This window comes from Mirounga angustirostris, unplaced genomic scaffold (genome assembly GCF_029215605.1).
Source record: "Mirounga angustirostris isolate CCGP_5_RB_7025 unplaced genomic scaffold, mMirAng1.0.hap1 SCAF_10, whole genome shotgun sequence".
NCBI lineage: Eukaryota > Metazoa > Chordata > Mammalia > Carnivora > Phocidae > Mirounga > Mirounga angustirostris.
In genome coordinates, this window is record NW_026991718.1 from 29,390,223 (window position 1) to 29,407,307 (window position 17,085).

A 17,085-nucleotide genomic window follows, 5' to 3' on the forward strand; every position below is an offset into this window, starting at 1 on the left:
ACTTGCCATGAGGAGTTGAATGTGAAAAATGAGTACTTCTTTTCTTGAACTCTTTGAAAATTAAGAAACACACTTAGATGATCCTTGGATAATAAGAATAAAAACCATAATACCACGCACAGAAGAAATTACAAGAAACATAAAAATACAGACCTATAGAAAATAAGTATGAAAACCTAGAAGAAATGGAATATTTCCTACAAAATATAGATTATCAGAATTAATCCAAGAAGTGAATGTTTTGAATCAAAGATATTAGAAAAGCAATTAAAAATCCTATCTCTAAAAAAGGCGGCCTCGGGACCAAAAGATTTCTCAGCCAAGTTTCATCTAATCTTTAACATATAATTTCAATGATCTCTTAAACAATTCTAAAGTGTAGGAAAAGATGAAAAGCTCCCCAATTCATTCTATGAAACAAGTATTGCTTTCTAAAAATATTTTATTCAAGTATAATATACATACAGAAAAGTGTACATATAAGTGTAAAATTAGATGAATTTTCATGAACTAAACAATCCAACATAAACAAGCACCCAGATAAAGAAACAAAATACTACCAGCACTGCAGATCTGACTCCCTCCCTTTCAGACACTCTGTCCTCCCCTACCTCTCTCTCACTGAAGATAACCACTCTCCTGACTTCTAACAGTTAACATAGATTAGGTTTGCCCATTTTTGTACTTTATATAATGGAAAGCATACAGTATTCTTTTATAGCTGCCTTTTTAGGCTCAACATAATGTTTCTGAGATTCATCCATATGTTGCTTGTACTTATACACTGTTCATCCTCATTGCTGTATAATATTCCATTGCATGAATACCAAAATGTATTTATCCATTCTATAATAGATGGACTTTTAGGTAGTTTCTGGTTTGAAGCTATTACTAATAATGGTGCTATAAGCATTCTAGAACATATCTTTTGGTGTACATATGTATGCATTTTATTGGATGTCTGCCCAGAAACAGAGTTATTAGATTTCATCTGTTCACTTCCGTAGATTGATCCCAATGGTTCTCCAACATGTTTGAATAAATTTGCATTCTCACTGGCTAGGGGGTGAGCCTTCTGATTAGTTTCACATTTTGTCAACCTGCATAATTTTTTACATCTAATAAAAAGTCCACTGAAGAAACCCATAGACCAATCTCACTTAGGAATATGCATGCTGAAGTTCTAAATAAAATATTAGCAACTGGAAAACTGATTTATAAAAGACAGAATAACACATTATGACCAAGTAGGTTTTATTCCAAGGAGACAAGAATGGCTTAACGTCAGCAGCTCCACAAACAATCTAGCTAGTCACCAGATTAAAGGACAGTAACACCCAAACACATCAAAAGAAGCTGAAAAGGCATTTGACAAAATTCAGCAGCTATTTCTAGTAAAATCTCTTGGTAAAACAGGAAAGAATTTATTTAAAGAAGATTATTTACCAAATAGCAACACAAATACTCAAAATAGCTAAATACGCAAACTATTTCAATTAAAATCAATAGCACACAGAGATGCCTGCTATCACCATTATCACTTAACACTATAATGGAGCTTCTAGACAATAAAGATTCTAGAGAAGAAAAGAATTTTTCAAACACTGGGAAAAAAGTTATTTTTGTGATTATGTGAGTTTGAGTGTCATTACATTTGTGACTGTCATCATTAGATTTCTAAAAATCCCAAGAGACTGTAGTGAGAACTTCAGGAATTAATGAGAAAATTTAGTAAGTATATATAATAAACGTGTTGTATTCAAGGTAAGCATACACACACAAAAGCTTTTTATTTATAATAAGCCTTTAGAAATGGAAATGGAAAAAAATCCATTCTCAATAATGACCAAAAGACTAAGGAACAAGACTACATTTAGTAAAAAAAAAAAAAAAAAAAAAAAAAGACACAGGACTTAAGTCTCAAATCTCAATCTTACTAATGATATAGACAGGATCTGAGCAAACAGAAAATGATACAATTTTGTTAGTTCTTAGAAGACAATATCATGTCAATTTTCCCAAAATTAATCTTTACATTTAATGCAGTTTCAACCGCTAATTGGATAAAATAATCACAAACTTCAAATGCTTGATAATAACCAAGAAAAGTAGTAAAAAGAACAGTAGTTCAGGAGTGTGGGGTGACACAAAGCTCTGCCTGACCATTTTATAAAGCCCTTGTATGCAAACAGAGTCACTGTAATTAAATGCATGATATTGCCATATATAGAGTACTATAAGCAGAGTATATTGAGAAATCTCATTATATATGAAAAATTAATATATGACAAAGTTGGTATTTTGTTTCATTGGAAAAAGATAATTTGATAAGAAGTGTTGGAACAATTGGCAACCCACTCAGAAGAAAGTACAGTTGGATCCATAGCTTGCATTCTATACAAAAACAAATTCCAAATGTAAAGAGTAAAGACAAATGTGAAAAAAACACTAACAATAAAAACCAAGAATAAAATGCATAAGCCATTCTAGGAGACTACACATGCCACCCAGGGGTGAAGGCCTTAATACAGAATACTTTGAAATTTTTATATATTTATAAATGTCCATATTTTATAAAATAATATACTTGAGTATATACTAATATAAAATTTTGAATGGGAAAAGGTATTATAAATATGGTAAACAAATTACAGTTTGGAGAAAATTTGAAATAATATGATGAAGTGTTTGCATATAATGTAGAAAGAGCACTTACAATTTTTTTTAAAAAGTGCACATATGGGCAAAATATTAATAAAAATGGAGTGAAAAATAAAATAACTAAAAACTTACAATGTGAATAAAAAGATACAAATAATGCAATTCACCTTATGAGCAAAATCCAAATGGCTAAGTTTTCTATGGGAAAAGTACTTAATACTATTAGTGGTCAATAGACAACTTACAAGAGTTGGGAAAACTGTTTGCAACCAAGAGTAGAAAGGCTTAATATATATGTGTAATATACAAAAACCTTCTATGAACTAGTTAAATAAAAAAATAAAAAGGCAAACACAACAGAAAGATATAAACGTAAAGCTATAAATAAAAATATGAATATTTGTGGTAGACAGAATTCTAAGATGGCCCCCGTGATCTTTGCTCCTGGTGTTTACTCTCATGATAACGCTACATTTACCAAGCAAAGGGAGTTTGTGGAAGTTATTTAAGGTTACTAACCAATAGTCCTTAACATACAGAAATGATCTGGGTGGGCCTACTCTAGGCACACGAGCCCTTTGAAAAGCAAGAGAGTTTTCTCTGGCTGATAGCAGAAGAGAAAACACAGTCAAGTATGAGAAGGATCTGATGAATCCTTGCTAACTTTGAAGATGGCAGGGGTGGGGGGTAGCGTTACATACAAGGACTGGAGAGTAACCTCTCAAAGCTGAGAAGAACTTCTGGCTAACAGCCAGCAAGGAAACAAGAGACCTCCATCCTACAACTGTCCTACAATTGTAAGGTTTGAAATTCTGCCAACAACATGAATGAGCCTGGAAGTGAATTCTTCCCCCAGATCCTTTAGTTAAGAGCCCAACCTGGCACACACTTTATCGGACACTAAACAGAGGGCACAGTCAAGGCCACTTCAAGTTCTAACCCACATAACTATGAAATAATAAACGGGTATTGTTTTAAGCTGCTAAATTTGTGGTAATTTGTTATACAGCAAAAGAAAACGAATACCAAAGGTAATTTAATTATGAGTGAAATCCAAATAACCAAAGAACATATGAAAAGTTATGCAGATTTACAGTAATCAGGAAAATGAAAAAAAAAATAATATGGAGAAATCACTGTACATACCAAGAGTCTTTTTTCTTCTCATTTTTTTTTTTTTAATGCTACAAAAGCTATTGCTTCTGGGTATAAAAAGGGCATTTTTATACTGTACATTTACTGATGAAAATATAAATTGTTCCAGCCTTTTTGGGAAACAATCTGTTAATACTTAGTAAAAAATGTTAAATCTACATATCTCTCAACCCAGCAATCCTACTGCAGGGACTCTATTCCGTAGGAGTGAAACCATCATGGTCATGAATATGTGCACAGGTACAATTACCAAAATAGTGAAAATCTGGTAGTAAATGCCCACTGATTATGGAAGAAGTTTAAGACATCATCAGAGTATTCATCATTAAAAAGAATGAAATAGCAGCTATAAGATAGACTTGAAGGAATTTCTATCACATATTGTTGGGTGAGAAAAGATGCAGAGGACATGTATTATCTCATTTATTTAAAGCAAACAGACCCACCAAAAAATCTTTTTATTTATGTGTGTATATTAAGGAATTTAAAAGAAATCTATGTATGTATAGGCTTGTAAGTTGCTCAAAATATACATTAAATTTTAAAAGCAAGTTGCAGAGAACATGTAGAGTAAGACAAAACTCCACGCAGTATTTGTGTACACATACTTGTATGAACAAGAATAGAGACATATATAACGCTATTACTACACGGGGGGTGGGAGTGAAATGGTATGGTGGGATGTGATGAGTTCTGCTATTATGGTCTTCATTACTTATTGCTCTTTTCTGTTGCTCTTTTTTTCAAGTTCTTATTTATTTAGGTAATCTCTAGAGCCAACATAAGTCTCAAACTTACGACCCCAAGATCAAGAGTAGCATGCTCTTCCAACTGAGCCAGCCAGGCCCCCCTTGTGTTGCTCTTTTAATTAATCGTATTAATTTAAATTGTATTACTTTTTACGTCTGAGAAACATCTCCTTTCCCTTTATTTATCCTTAGCACTTACCACTAATATTCTGTATTTCTTACCTGTATTATTTGTTGTTTTCCCCAACTGGAATGTAAGCCACATCAGGTAAACGATTTTGTCTGTTTGCTGATGAACGCCAGCGCCTAGAATGGCCTGGCACATAGCAGTCACTCAAATATTGAGGAAAGTAATATTTTATGTATAACTTCTTCTTTAGGGCTACTCTTGATGTTCATTTTAACCTTGTTTCTCCTAAATACCTGATATTCTAGAAGTTATCAGGAGTGTGAGAGAATTACGTGACAAGAAGTATGAATGCAGGGAGTAATAATTATTTGTTGGATGTTTATTACTGCCCAACATTTTATCAGGTGTTTTGTATCTATTATCTCAAATCAATCTATCAGGTAGATTTATCATCTCCTTTTCACAGATGAGAAATCAACTCACAAGAGTTAGCTTGACTACAGTTTCACTGACAATAAATGTCCTGTGTCCAGGCCAAAATCCTGTTCCTTCCTTTGTGCTGTACTGATCTTAAAAGAATATTTTAATAATTAGAAGAGATAATAGTTCTTACATAATACAAGGGTTTAACATTGAGATTTAATATTTCACACTCACACAATTCACTACTCTGTTGATGATTCTATTAATAAGTCATTTGATTGTTATATATAAATTGTCTGTCTCTAAACTTGACTCTTTGACTCCTGAAGCAGTTAAGCTCTGCAGCTCAAGGCCGCACGCCACCTGGACCCTGGTACAGCGGTAGCAGTGAACCCGGACAACACAAGCTCTCCCGGGGCGAGTTAATAAACATTTAGATAATTACTATCAAATGATCTGGACAAAAAGCAGCCCTGAAAACATCCTGAGGGATTTGTCCTAGATTCTCCCAATTCAAGGCAAGCTCCCCAGATGAATGCCTTTCTTGACAATCTTCTGCTGGAACTTCCTACTTCTTTGGGAAAAAAAAAAAACCCAGCCAGTTAGGAACAGCAGGACCATCTGAGGGTCACAAGACAAGAGTGGTGGACCTGGCCTGGGCCCGAGACAGTCCTGGCAGGTCGAGGTTCCAGACTGCAGCAGTGGCCCCAGCGGGGAGCAGAGGTCAGCGGGGTGGTGCTGCGGAGGTGAGGGAAAGAAGGGGCCCCATAGCAGGGTTCAGACATGCCTCATCTTCCCCCACATGCTTTGCTCAATTCCAGTGCAAGGCAGGACTGGAAGTGTGCAGCAGCGGGAGGGTGCCTTTGGCATTCTGTTGCCACCTTCCAGGTGAGGTCCAAATTCCCCCCTAGTTAGGGTGCAGACCTCCCTCTTGGGATCAGCTTCACAGATCGAAATACATTCGCGATTGGCTAGGGACTGGCGGAGAGGACTCTTTTTTCTTTGTCTTTGAAGATCTGGATAGATTCAGAGTTTTGAAAATGTGCTGATTACTCACCCAACAAATAGTTACTGAGTACTTTTTGTATGGTAAGGCACCAGGAGAGGTGCTAAGGGGACTATAAGAAAAACAAGTGAGGAGCTTACAGACACTGAAGCAAACAAATAATCATTAACTGCTTTTAGTTCGTTAGGTAACAGTGAGTGATACTTACAGTCTGAGTTGAGGATGGTATAAGGCGTTCATAGTAAGGCTCATCACTACCTGCTGCCCATACCACAAAAAAATCCACAAGATTTTGAAATATATAAAATAAACTTATCACATCTTCCTTGCTAGTCTTTGCACTTCCAAAATAATTTTTAAAAATCACACAAAATTTGTGTTTATCTGCAGAGGCAAGCTGTATGTAACTTGCGTACATCAAGGACACAAAACTGCATGGATCTCTAACCTTCGATTTCAAAAGTAAAATCATTTCTGCCTCCAGAAAGCAATGATGTTCCTATAAGGAGAAAAAACAATCTGCTTGCCAGGTTTATTTTTTTTTAATTGCAATCATTAGACGTGTATTCCACGTATTGTAGAATATGAGAAATAGGAGCTTATTGTCTTGCTTGTTTAAAAAGCTGACCAGAATGAGTAAAAGAAAGCCTGAATATTTTAGAGCTGGTAGAAAGCCTTTCTTCTGACCCTGAGATCTACAAGGAAACTGAACAGGTACTATTTCACTGAAAAACAAAGTTTCCATTTAAATGAATTAAGTGGTATTTTAGCTGATTCAAAACTCGTGAATGGCAACCGGCAGAATCTAACCTTAACGCTGATAGCTCTGAGGGGACATTGCTAATTAACATTTTTTACATGCTATACATGTTAATTTTAACATGTATGAAATACGTAAGTCTCCATGTTGACCTGCAAACTATGTACAAACATAGTGCTTTTCCAGGCAGTCAAAATATGGAGACATTTACCACTTGTCTACATAGCAGTTGAGTACTGTATCAGGAGTGTTACTCATAAATGACTGTCAAGAGATGTGAGACCAACGAATTTTTTTTCTAAAATACACAATGAATGAAGTTATTCCAACAGGATATTCAGAAATACATGGGCTCAAAAGTCTGTAGAAAAATATGCAAATATATATATATATATTTTAAAGATTTTATTTATTCGACAGAGAGAGACATAGTAAGAGAGGGAACACAAGCACGGCAAATGGGAGAGGGAGAAGCAGGATTCCCGCTAAGCAGGGAGCCCGATGTGGGGCTTGATCCCAGGACCATGGGATCATGACCTGAGCCGAAGGCAGACGCTTAACGACTGAGCCACCCAGGCGCCCCCGCAAATATATTTTTAAGTGCTTTTAAAAGCATAGTCAAAATCATTCAAAACAGAATTCATTCTATAAAAATAATTCTCCAGTCTTTTCGTGAGATTATCACTTGGCCACATGAGAACATTCTTACATGTCTGGTCTTCATTCTGACATATGCAAATGGTATAACATACCTGTGCCTATGTTAATACGGCTTCCTAAAATATCATAAAAACTATGTTGTCTGATACTTTACCAGGGGGCTCTAGAATAACTTTTGATGTACAGATCTTTAATTTAGGTAACAAGGACCAATGACAAGCCAGAATTGGAACCATTCACTTTTGTAGGTCAAAAGATCTCAGAGGTCATTGTTCCAGGCCATTTAAAGAGGAAGAAGGACAATGGGTGGTGGTGGGTCCAGATTGCAGAGGTATCTGGCGGCTTTTCCTTCTTGGTATGGTGCTTTTTTCCCCACACTCTCACCCAAATTAGCCAGAACCCAAAGTAAACTTTCTGATGAGATTTCTTTTGCTCTAACGTAAGTTAATCTTGTTTATTTATGAAAAATTACTGCCTTGGTCCCACTTCCATCAGGAAGTAGCCAGATATCAGTATCCTTTAACATTTCAGCACATCTAAGTCACAAGTTGCTTGTTTTTACAACTCCTACTTAACATAAAATTTTGCTTTCTGGGGTGCCTGAGTGGCTTAGTCGGTTAAGTGTCTGACTTGATTTTGGCTCAGGTCATGATCTCAGGGCCGGGAGATCAAGCCCCAAGTCCTCCGTGCTCAGCAGGGAGTCTGCTTGAGATTCTTTCCCTCTGCCCCTCCCCCACTCTCTCTCTCAAATAAATCCTTAAAACATCTTCTTTGCTTTCCATGCAGTTTTTTTTTAAATTTTTTTAATTAAAGGAAGTTTTTCAGGTTGGGAAATTTCATTTGTGAATGATGGGTTTCCCTTACCATTACCCTTAATTTGATGGTGTTATTATATGAGGTAATTCAAAAATACCTTTGGTTTGAGGTTGGAGATTGGGAAGCTGGTATATATACTGGATCTTAAGAGAGCACAGAAAATTTTGGCACATGAATTAAGAATACTAATTCTAGTACTCCAAGTGTATTTAACAGATGTTTTACTGTGGGTTCTCCTTTACATTACTGGATTAATTATCTCTCTCTTAAAGAGGAACACAGGAAAAATCAATGTGGAGTTAGCATCTGGACCAGCCTTCAATGTAAGGTGAATGGCTAAATCATCAAGGACAAGAAAATTTTCTACAAAACAGGCCCTTCTTGGTAGCAGGATATTGCAGATTTTGTTGACTCAAATAGATCCTTCAAGTCTGACTGAGGCCACCATTACCTTTAGTCTAAACAGGATTAAGGAAGGGCTTAGAGTTGTAGGAGCTAAGTGAAACAAAGTGAATCATTTTCTGTATGGTGGGTTTTGAATTGTTTGGTTTTGAAAGTATATAAAATATACTAAAAATTGTGTTCCAGAAAATATGGATTTCAATTTTCAGACCTGCAGGTCAGTGCTTACCCATAAAACTGGAGTGTCCTGATCACTGTAAGCAACAGGTGTAACTAAGAAGTAACAAGTGGAGGGACGCTTCATGGTTACAGTGATTGCGTTAAATAGTGCTGCTAGATTCCTAAGTGTTCCTGGTGACTACCCTAGGTGCCAGAACAGCTCTGGAATGGTCTTGGGAAATCCAATGCAGGTCAGAATACCACTCTGGAGTACCCCAGAGTGTCCGTCAATCCATGTAAAAACATTTAGCATCCTCCTGACCTTCTGAACCGGATTACTCTAAAATAACTCCAGCAAATGTCTCAGTTCTCATTAAAAGGGACAAAGGGATATTTCTGACACTACTGAAAAATGTGTCCATGACAAAGGATATAACACTCACTACTACAGAAGCATACAGAACATCAAAGAACAGCAGATAGTTTCAAGGACACTCTTAGATTCCACATAACATTATGGCTTCAGATTGGAACAAAGAGATTGTGAATTGTGGGCAGAGAAAGCCTTTGAGAAATAATGTTGATTTGAAAAAGCAAGGGGAAGGGGAAGGCTTATGTTTGTTAAATAGCCAAACAAAAAATAGAAACACATTTTAATTTTTAAAAAATATGTAACTGAACACTTGAAAATATACGCATGTGTCCCTGAAAGTATCACTGACCCAATCTTATGGAGTATTTTATTTAATTTTACTGGCTTTCCAAAGGTTCAAACTCTATAATGATAAATTTCTCTACCTTTCTCACAATCAATAATTAAGACTGTTCCATTACTTTGGACTCACATCTACTTTGTCTTACACCCCTTTTATTTCTCTGCATGCCTCTCCTACCCACCCCCCCACCAAAAACACAAAATCAAGATGTATTATTTTAACTGCAAATCCACTAGATTCCAAAATATTTCAATTCATGAGACACCTATAGCACATTATCTATATTTGTACACTTTATTTAAAAACAAATAATACACTTAGAGCCACCAAAAAAGATATCTTAATTAGCTTATCCATACCCTGAATTTACAAAAGAAACTTCTTGCACCACAAAAATTAGCATTTGGATTAATTTACATTAATTGATATAACTGAATTTAAAAATACCTGAAGATCAAACAATCTGGTCCAGGGCTCACCAGTTGGGGGGTGGGGAATTGGGTGTGTGGAGAAAAGGAGTTACTTAGGAAACTGAACTGATGATGCCCTGAAGTCAGCTCTAGTAAACTGAAGTTGAGAAGACATAAAGTAACCAGTAGATTTCAGGATTACAAAGAAGTGGTTCCTCCTAAAAACATATTAGATCATATAGTTGGAATGGGTGTGGGGGATATCTCTTAATTTGGATTGAAAAAAAGTTTGTGGAGAGGGGGGTTGTATTTGTTTCTCACAAGAGGCAAACTTCAGCCAAACAATGAGAAGAAAGTAGGGCGGGAGGTATGTGGTAGACTGAAGGCTTTCTGACTGCTGATAATACCGAATTTAGCAGATCTGTACCAGTCAACTAAAATACCATTCTCTGAGACATTATCAGAAAGGAGCTAACAACCAGGGAAAAATCATTCTACTTTAACAAGGCACTCACTGGTTCACAGCCTGTTAAAAATCCAGGCAGACATTAAAGTTAATCTAAATTAAAATGAACTTTCTAATTTGCATCAGAGGGATGACAAGCACATGTGGTCCCAGTTAAATAAAATCTAAGCTTGACTAGCAAAGATGCAGAAAATTCTGACCCCTAAGTACCACTTTAGGAATACTGCTAGAATAAACAAGTGGAATCTAGGGATCTCTGTTTGGCCTAAATTTGTGGGGGGTTTTTTGTTGGTTTTTTTTTTTAAGATTAAGAACAAAAACAAATATGGAACAAAAGCAAAAACAAAATTGATGCAATCCGGTAAATACTTTGTCAATCTGGTGTCCCTGACACTGACATGGAGGTCCAGCTGGATGATGGATATGGCCAATTAAAAAACTTTCAGTGCTGAAAGTAAAAATGATTAAAATCATTTACCAATGGCCTGGCCTTTGTTTTTAAAGATGGACATGTTTTCTGGACCTTCCCTTAAAAGAAACTTCTGGAAATGATACATTTCACAAAAATAGACATATAATTTTTTTCAGCTACTACTTTTGTACAACCTGAATCCCAGTGTCAAACACAAAGTACTACAATTATATAAATAACTACACAAATAACATAGTAACAAAGGCAACTTCTAAGTAAATAAAAGTAATGATTATGTACTTAATAGCCTTGAAATAGTCAAAGAATAAAGTAAGCTGAAAAAAACTGTACTTAGAGCTCTTTTTCCATGTAAATTCAGTAACAGTTTGGCTCTTGGTTGAAAATATCACAGACATATACTAACCAGAGATTAACTATATCCACTCACTATCAACCTTGATGATAAATTTTAAGTTCTTTCAAAGGAAAACCAAAACTCTTAAGTCTTTCAATCTGATTTGTGACATTTTAGTTCAATATAACTTAAATGACAAAGCCTGAGAAAAGCACCAACATCGATTTTTAAATTGCATCCAATCATCATTTTCAGATGTCAAAGATTTGCTTTAGTTAAAATGGCAGCAATGACAAAGAGGTAGATATGAAAGATGTCATTTAAACACTATTCTTAGGTGGTATTTTAACTAGTTCAGGTGTTTAAAAATAATTTTTACTAGTTGAATCTTCATCACATAAGAATTTCATGACATGCTCTTGTGTAGGAGGGAAATATATGAAGTCCTAAAAAAGAGGGCCTTTAAAAATCACATTTAAAAAAAATTAATTTACTTAGCCAACATTTAAGAGAGCCCATCATTTTGGTGAACCAATAATTTCTCCTTTTACCTGAACTTGACTATAGTGAAAGAATAGTTATTTTTCCTCTCTATTGAAATTTCTAGGAATTCACATTCAAAATCCTTGGAAATACATGTGGTGCTCAGAAGAGCACAAAGACAACGCATGAAATGTCCCCTGAAATCCTAGAAGTTGAGCAGATACATTGAAGACATTGATGGTCACAAATCAGGACCGTCACAGATTGGCAAGCAAACACACACACACACACTCTCTCTCTCTCTCTCTCTCTCTCACAGCCCCCACCCCCCACCCCCCCAACTCAATCCTCATCCTCACTGTAAGGCTGCATTTGTATTTTATTTTAAAGGCACCTCTCATTCTCTAGCTATTGCCTTCTTGATGATATCTGTTTTGTTAAAAATCCTGAATGTTCAATGGAAATAGTTCAGTACTGAGAATGGAATATTTTTCAATTCACATTTGAATAGCCAGGTTTTCTTACATTCAGATTTTAATAAACTAGAATGACAGTCTTTAAAACAAGCATGCTAGCCTATAATGAATATAATATATACAGTAATTTGAACATTTAGAACTATATATTATACTGCAGAAGCAAACAGCACAACACTCATCATACTCATCATTAACTGCGGTGTATACTACTTCTAAAAACAAAAATACAAAACAGTAAAATGCACCTATGGTTTATATATATATATATATATACACACACACACACACACACACATACATATATATGTATATATATATAGTCTATATATATTATATATATTCTTACAATATATATAATATATATTTATAAAATATACATACATTTTAGACATTTTCAAATAAATCTTTATCATTATCTCCAAAAGAAATTTATAGCAAGAATACTGAAGGAATGAAAGATAAACAAAAAATTTTTCACAAAGTTCATTATCAGTGATGCAGCATAATTTCCCCCCTTTTAGTCATAACTAAAATGATTATAAAAGCTAAATACTTTGCATAACTAATTATCTGTTTAATGGCAAAAATTGCTAAACTTGTTCAATAGAAAAATACTGAAGGTCATTATATCACTTATGTTAAATATCTGTCTAGGGTTCGAGTAGCAAATGAGCTCCATATGACATCTGGGTTTTGAGAAGGGTGCTGCAAGCTCCCAGAGATGTATCCACAGCATATGAAAATAGGGCAGGGGACCCACATCTCCTGCTGATTTTCATACTATCCCAATATATTTCATCCAAAATATTTACAAACCAAGCACTATGAAAGCATTTCAATGACTGTTTGAATCTTGAATTTGTTCATATTGTGGATGTTCATTAAATTTTCTGTAGGCTGGGGGGGGGAATCAGACGCATGTCTATGCTTCTATCTGGTTGGAAGACAGCTTTGGCTCATTTCTGGGCTGAGATCACACAGTGCTAGTGGAGAAAAATCTCTGTTTCTGTGTACAGTTTCCAATGGCACGCACTGGCTTGCTAAAGAACTTTCAACAGTTCCAACATTTGCACTACAGTCTACCTTTCTCATGGTCATTTTCCACTCACTAACAGAAAAATTTCAACCATGAGGTATAAAATGCAGGGGAAGAGAATGTCTTGGTTTTGAGAATTTTCAGTGGCATAAGTAAAGCAGGCACTGAAGACCTTGAGAGGTAATTAAAGCAGTAACTGGTAGAACAATAGCTTAATCTGTCATAAATATGCCAAGTAAGGGCACCTGACTGGAATTTTCCAGTATCCCTCTATAAATGTTAGGTCAGCAACACCATTTTTTCACTCATTGAAGAACCAAAAGAGGAATGCACCAAACAAAATGTGTAATTCTATATCTGCATGGGAATAATATAAATGTTCACCTGGTAGCTCAAGTCCAGGTCAATTCATTTGATTATACAAAGGAGTCCCCTGAGCCCACTGTTAACCAAAGCACAGATGAAATGAAAAGGTAGCTGAGTCAAAATACTAAAGCATATCTGTATATCAATCAGGCAAACCTAGCACACATCTTTAAAGAAAATCTGCCTGTATACTTCAAAACTCTGAGAGGCAGAAAACAGAAATTTTAAAGAAATATTGTCAATTACTATCCATATCACCGCCAGAATACGTTTTCAAGGAGTAGATATACATATCATCAGAGGTGTCATTGTTATGACAATGGATTATGTGGGGAGAGGAATGTAGTAATTTTATTAAAAGATTAAAATATTTGTGGATATGTATTTTTAAAATCTGAGAACTATCATACATACATTTTGCTGAAACGTTGGGCATTAGTAATTTATTTTTAATTTCTAATTGGTCTCTGACATTTGGGGCAAACAAGAGAGTGTGAAGACAGGTGAGACAGTTGTAGGGATGAGGTACTATACATTAGGTCCAAAGAGTGGGGTCATGGGGAATACCAAGAGCTGGCCACATGTGGGTCACAGGCTAGGTGAGCTCAGGGAAGCCTGGTCCTTTATGACAGTTTTCCCCAGAAACGATATCGATACACTGTCTATTAAAACATGCTATGTATTCCAATTAAAGAATGGAGGAGGGGTAGGGGCAGGGAAAGAGAAAAAGAACTCTTTAGCCAAGGTTATGCACTGAACTCTTCCATCCAGATTTCCAGGGGGGCTCCCATTCTTGGATATATTAATGGAGGACTTCTGGGGTACAAAATAGTTGGCTTTACTGCAAAAGGAGGTATCTGACATTAACCAAGCCCTTTGGGCTGTTAAAACATAATAATTACAAACTGTTTTGGTAGATGTCAGATAATTTGAATGTGAGAGACAAAGAAAGAGCAAGAGGTCATCTGAAGCATGGTATGTGGGTTATGACAAATGAGTACTCACAGATAACTTCCGTCTTTTCAAACCACTGAAAGGTAAGATTTCATTAATATGAGATAACCACTCTGATACTATAAATATCACATGAATAAAGTGAATTTTTAAAATTAACAGAAATTATTATAAAGATATGCCCTGCTTGCCCTTAAAAATAAACAGAATCTCAAACCTGAATAAGTTAAATCCTTTAGTAAAAGCAGACTCTATCAACTATTCATAATGGTGACTCTTTTTGACAGCTAAACTTTACAATGGTACCAAATCTATTTTCAAAAATGTAATACAATATAGAAATCTGCTTACAAACTAAATATTTGTTTAGTATTTCTGAATAATAATATATTTAACATATTATTGCATTTCCTTTTTTTTCCCCCTTAATAGGTAAAACGCTTTGCCAGGTGCTTTATGTGCACAGATGAAAGGAGAGCTAAATTAAAAACTCATTTGAACACTGCCTGGTCATTATGCACATAGGGGTTAGTACAGTAGATATGGTCAAGATTACTGTTTTGACTACCTAATGTATTTAACAAGATTTCTCAGGGGAGAACTAGGTCTAAATTTCTGTTCTTCTTCTACTCATTCCCAGTCATCAAGCTTTTTAATTATCCCTTATAGCATGCCCTATTTACTCAACAGGGACAAGCCAAACTTACGTTCGCTCAGGCCTGCCTAGCGAATTAGAACAACCTCAGAAATAAAAGCTCCTATTTGGGGGAAAATTTGAAACAGTTTTCAGGCTCACAGATTCAGCTGAGCTTGCAGCAACCTGAACAAACCTTAGTTTTAGAAAACAGTATACGAATTGCAAAACTATACTTTAACAAATGTTCTCTGTGCTCCTTCAGCAGAACAAAAGGGCAGGATAGGCTGATTCTTGCCCTGGTCTTCTGTATCTCTTTTGTGCAGTTGATTATTTATAAAGAGCTAGAAGGTGAAGATGATGCATTGTGTCATACAAAGACTTTAGCCAGTGCATCAGCCCCAGCACTGGCTATATAGCATTTGGATGGGTGGAAAGCTACATCATGAATGGATTCTTCAAACTTTTTCCGATGAGCTGTAAACTCTTGGATACACGTTTTACTTTCTAGGTTCCATAAACGTATTGAACAGTCATGACCTGCATCAAAAGAAAAGGAAAAAAAAAGAAAAGAAATTGAAAGGAAACATTACATTAACATGAAACTAATAAGGATAAATAAATAATCCATAGTTGATGTACTTACTCCCAGACATCAAGTACAAGCCATTAGGATCAACTGCTAGACTTGTAACAGCTTCTAGGTGGGCTACCATGGAGTGGATGAGTTTGCCTTTGGAAAAAAGAGATTGTTACTTTTTATTAATGGCCTTCCTCATCCCTGATTATACACCAGCTCCCTTGTTACACTGATTTCTCCAGTCACCCCTCTCTGTGTACCTACTGCATCAATAGCTTTTCCCCTAACAGCTAAAACAATGTGTCTCCCTCCCCATTCCAGCCACGGTAATGATGAAAAACAAAAGCTCAAATTTCAGATTATATTTTTGTCTTTCAAATAACAACATAAAAGTCAGTCATTTCTACACAAATATTCCTTTAAGTCATGTTCATTAACCAAGACTCAGACATTATTAATCAGCTACTTTGTATCCTTTAGCTATAGGCAAATTATATGGGTTGTGAGAACAGAAGAGACTGAGACAAAGACAAAGGAACGGAGAGAAAACCTGGCCACAATTTTGGTGGAAACAACACATAGAAAGGGATTAAAATATTAAATTATTCATCACTCACAGCTAAGCAAAGTCAGCAAAAATCAATAGCAGATACTCAGGTAAATATGGCTGCTAATATGGAGTGTTTTTCTCCCAACACAGCTCCTCAGGATTTTCCTTTAGTGAAATGCAATTCAATAAAAAAATGGGAAAGCCCACATATCCTAATTCAAATCAATCAGGACCAGACAGTCAATATTATAATACAGAAAAGAGTAGTCCATGAAAAATTGACTCAATAAACCAAATGACTCAGGGTTTCCATCTCTAACACTAAGGCTATTCAAACACTGAACAATTTTAAACAAAATATAATGATCATATGTCTCTACTTCCAACATGTTTCTACTTTTCCCCAATATATTCACAGCAAGAGATCAGTTTTATTGCTATTTGAATGACCTTTTCATTGTGTCCGTAGTCATAACCTTGTCTAGTATCTACTAGTATTAAATAAACCAAGATGATTCTATATGCTACCATGAAGACTAATTCTTAGCAGATCTATACAGAATGAACAGAAACTGAGCTGGGAGAGTATCTCTTTTCATGCCTACTCCTGGACTATATTACCACTAAGAAACACCCAAATCAGGATACTTATGGTGGCGTTTGTTTGTGGGTTTTTTTTTTTTTTTTTGGTTTGGGGGGATTTTTTTGCTTTATCACTGATCA

The 17,085-nt window shown here is 35.5% G+C and overlaps 1 protein-coding gene across 2 annotated transcripts in view; it reads right to left on the reverse strand.

Annotated features, from left to right (window-relative positions):
- Window positions 1-1,125: 1,125 nt before the first annotated feature.
- The window catches only part of STRN (striatin), a 102,985-nt gene continuing 87,025 nt past the window's right edge, over window positions 1,126-17,085 (reverse strand). For both annotated transcript variants that reach the window (XM_045884410.3, XM_045884411.3), the window contains 2 exons: window positions 15,879-15,965; window positions 1,126-15,772 (listed from right to left, as the gene is read on the reverse strand). In XM_045884410.3, coding sequence (XP_045740366.1) covers window positions 15,603-15,772; window positions 15,879-15,965 — 257 coding nt within the window. In that variant the 3' untranslated portion in view covers window positions 1,126-15,602. The remainder of the gene's footprint in view (window positions 15,773-15,878; window positions 15,966-17,085) is intronic.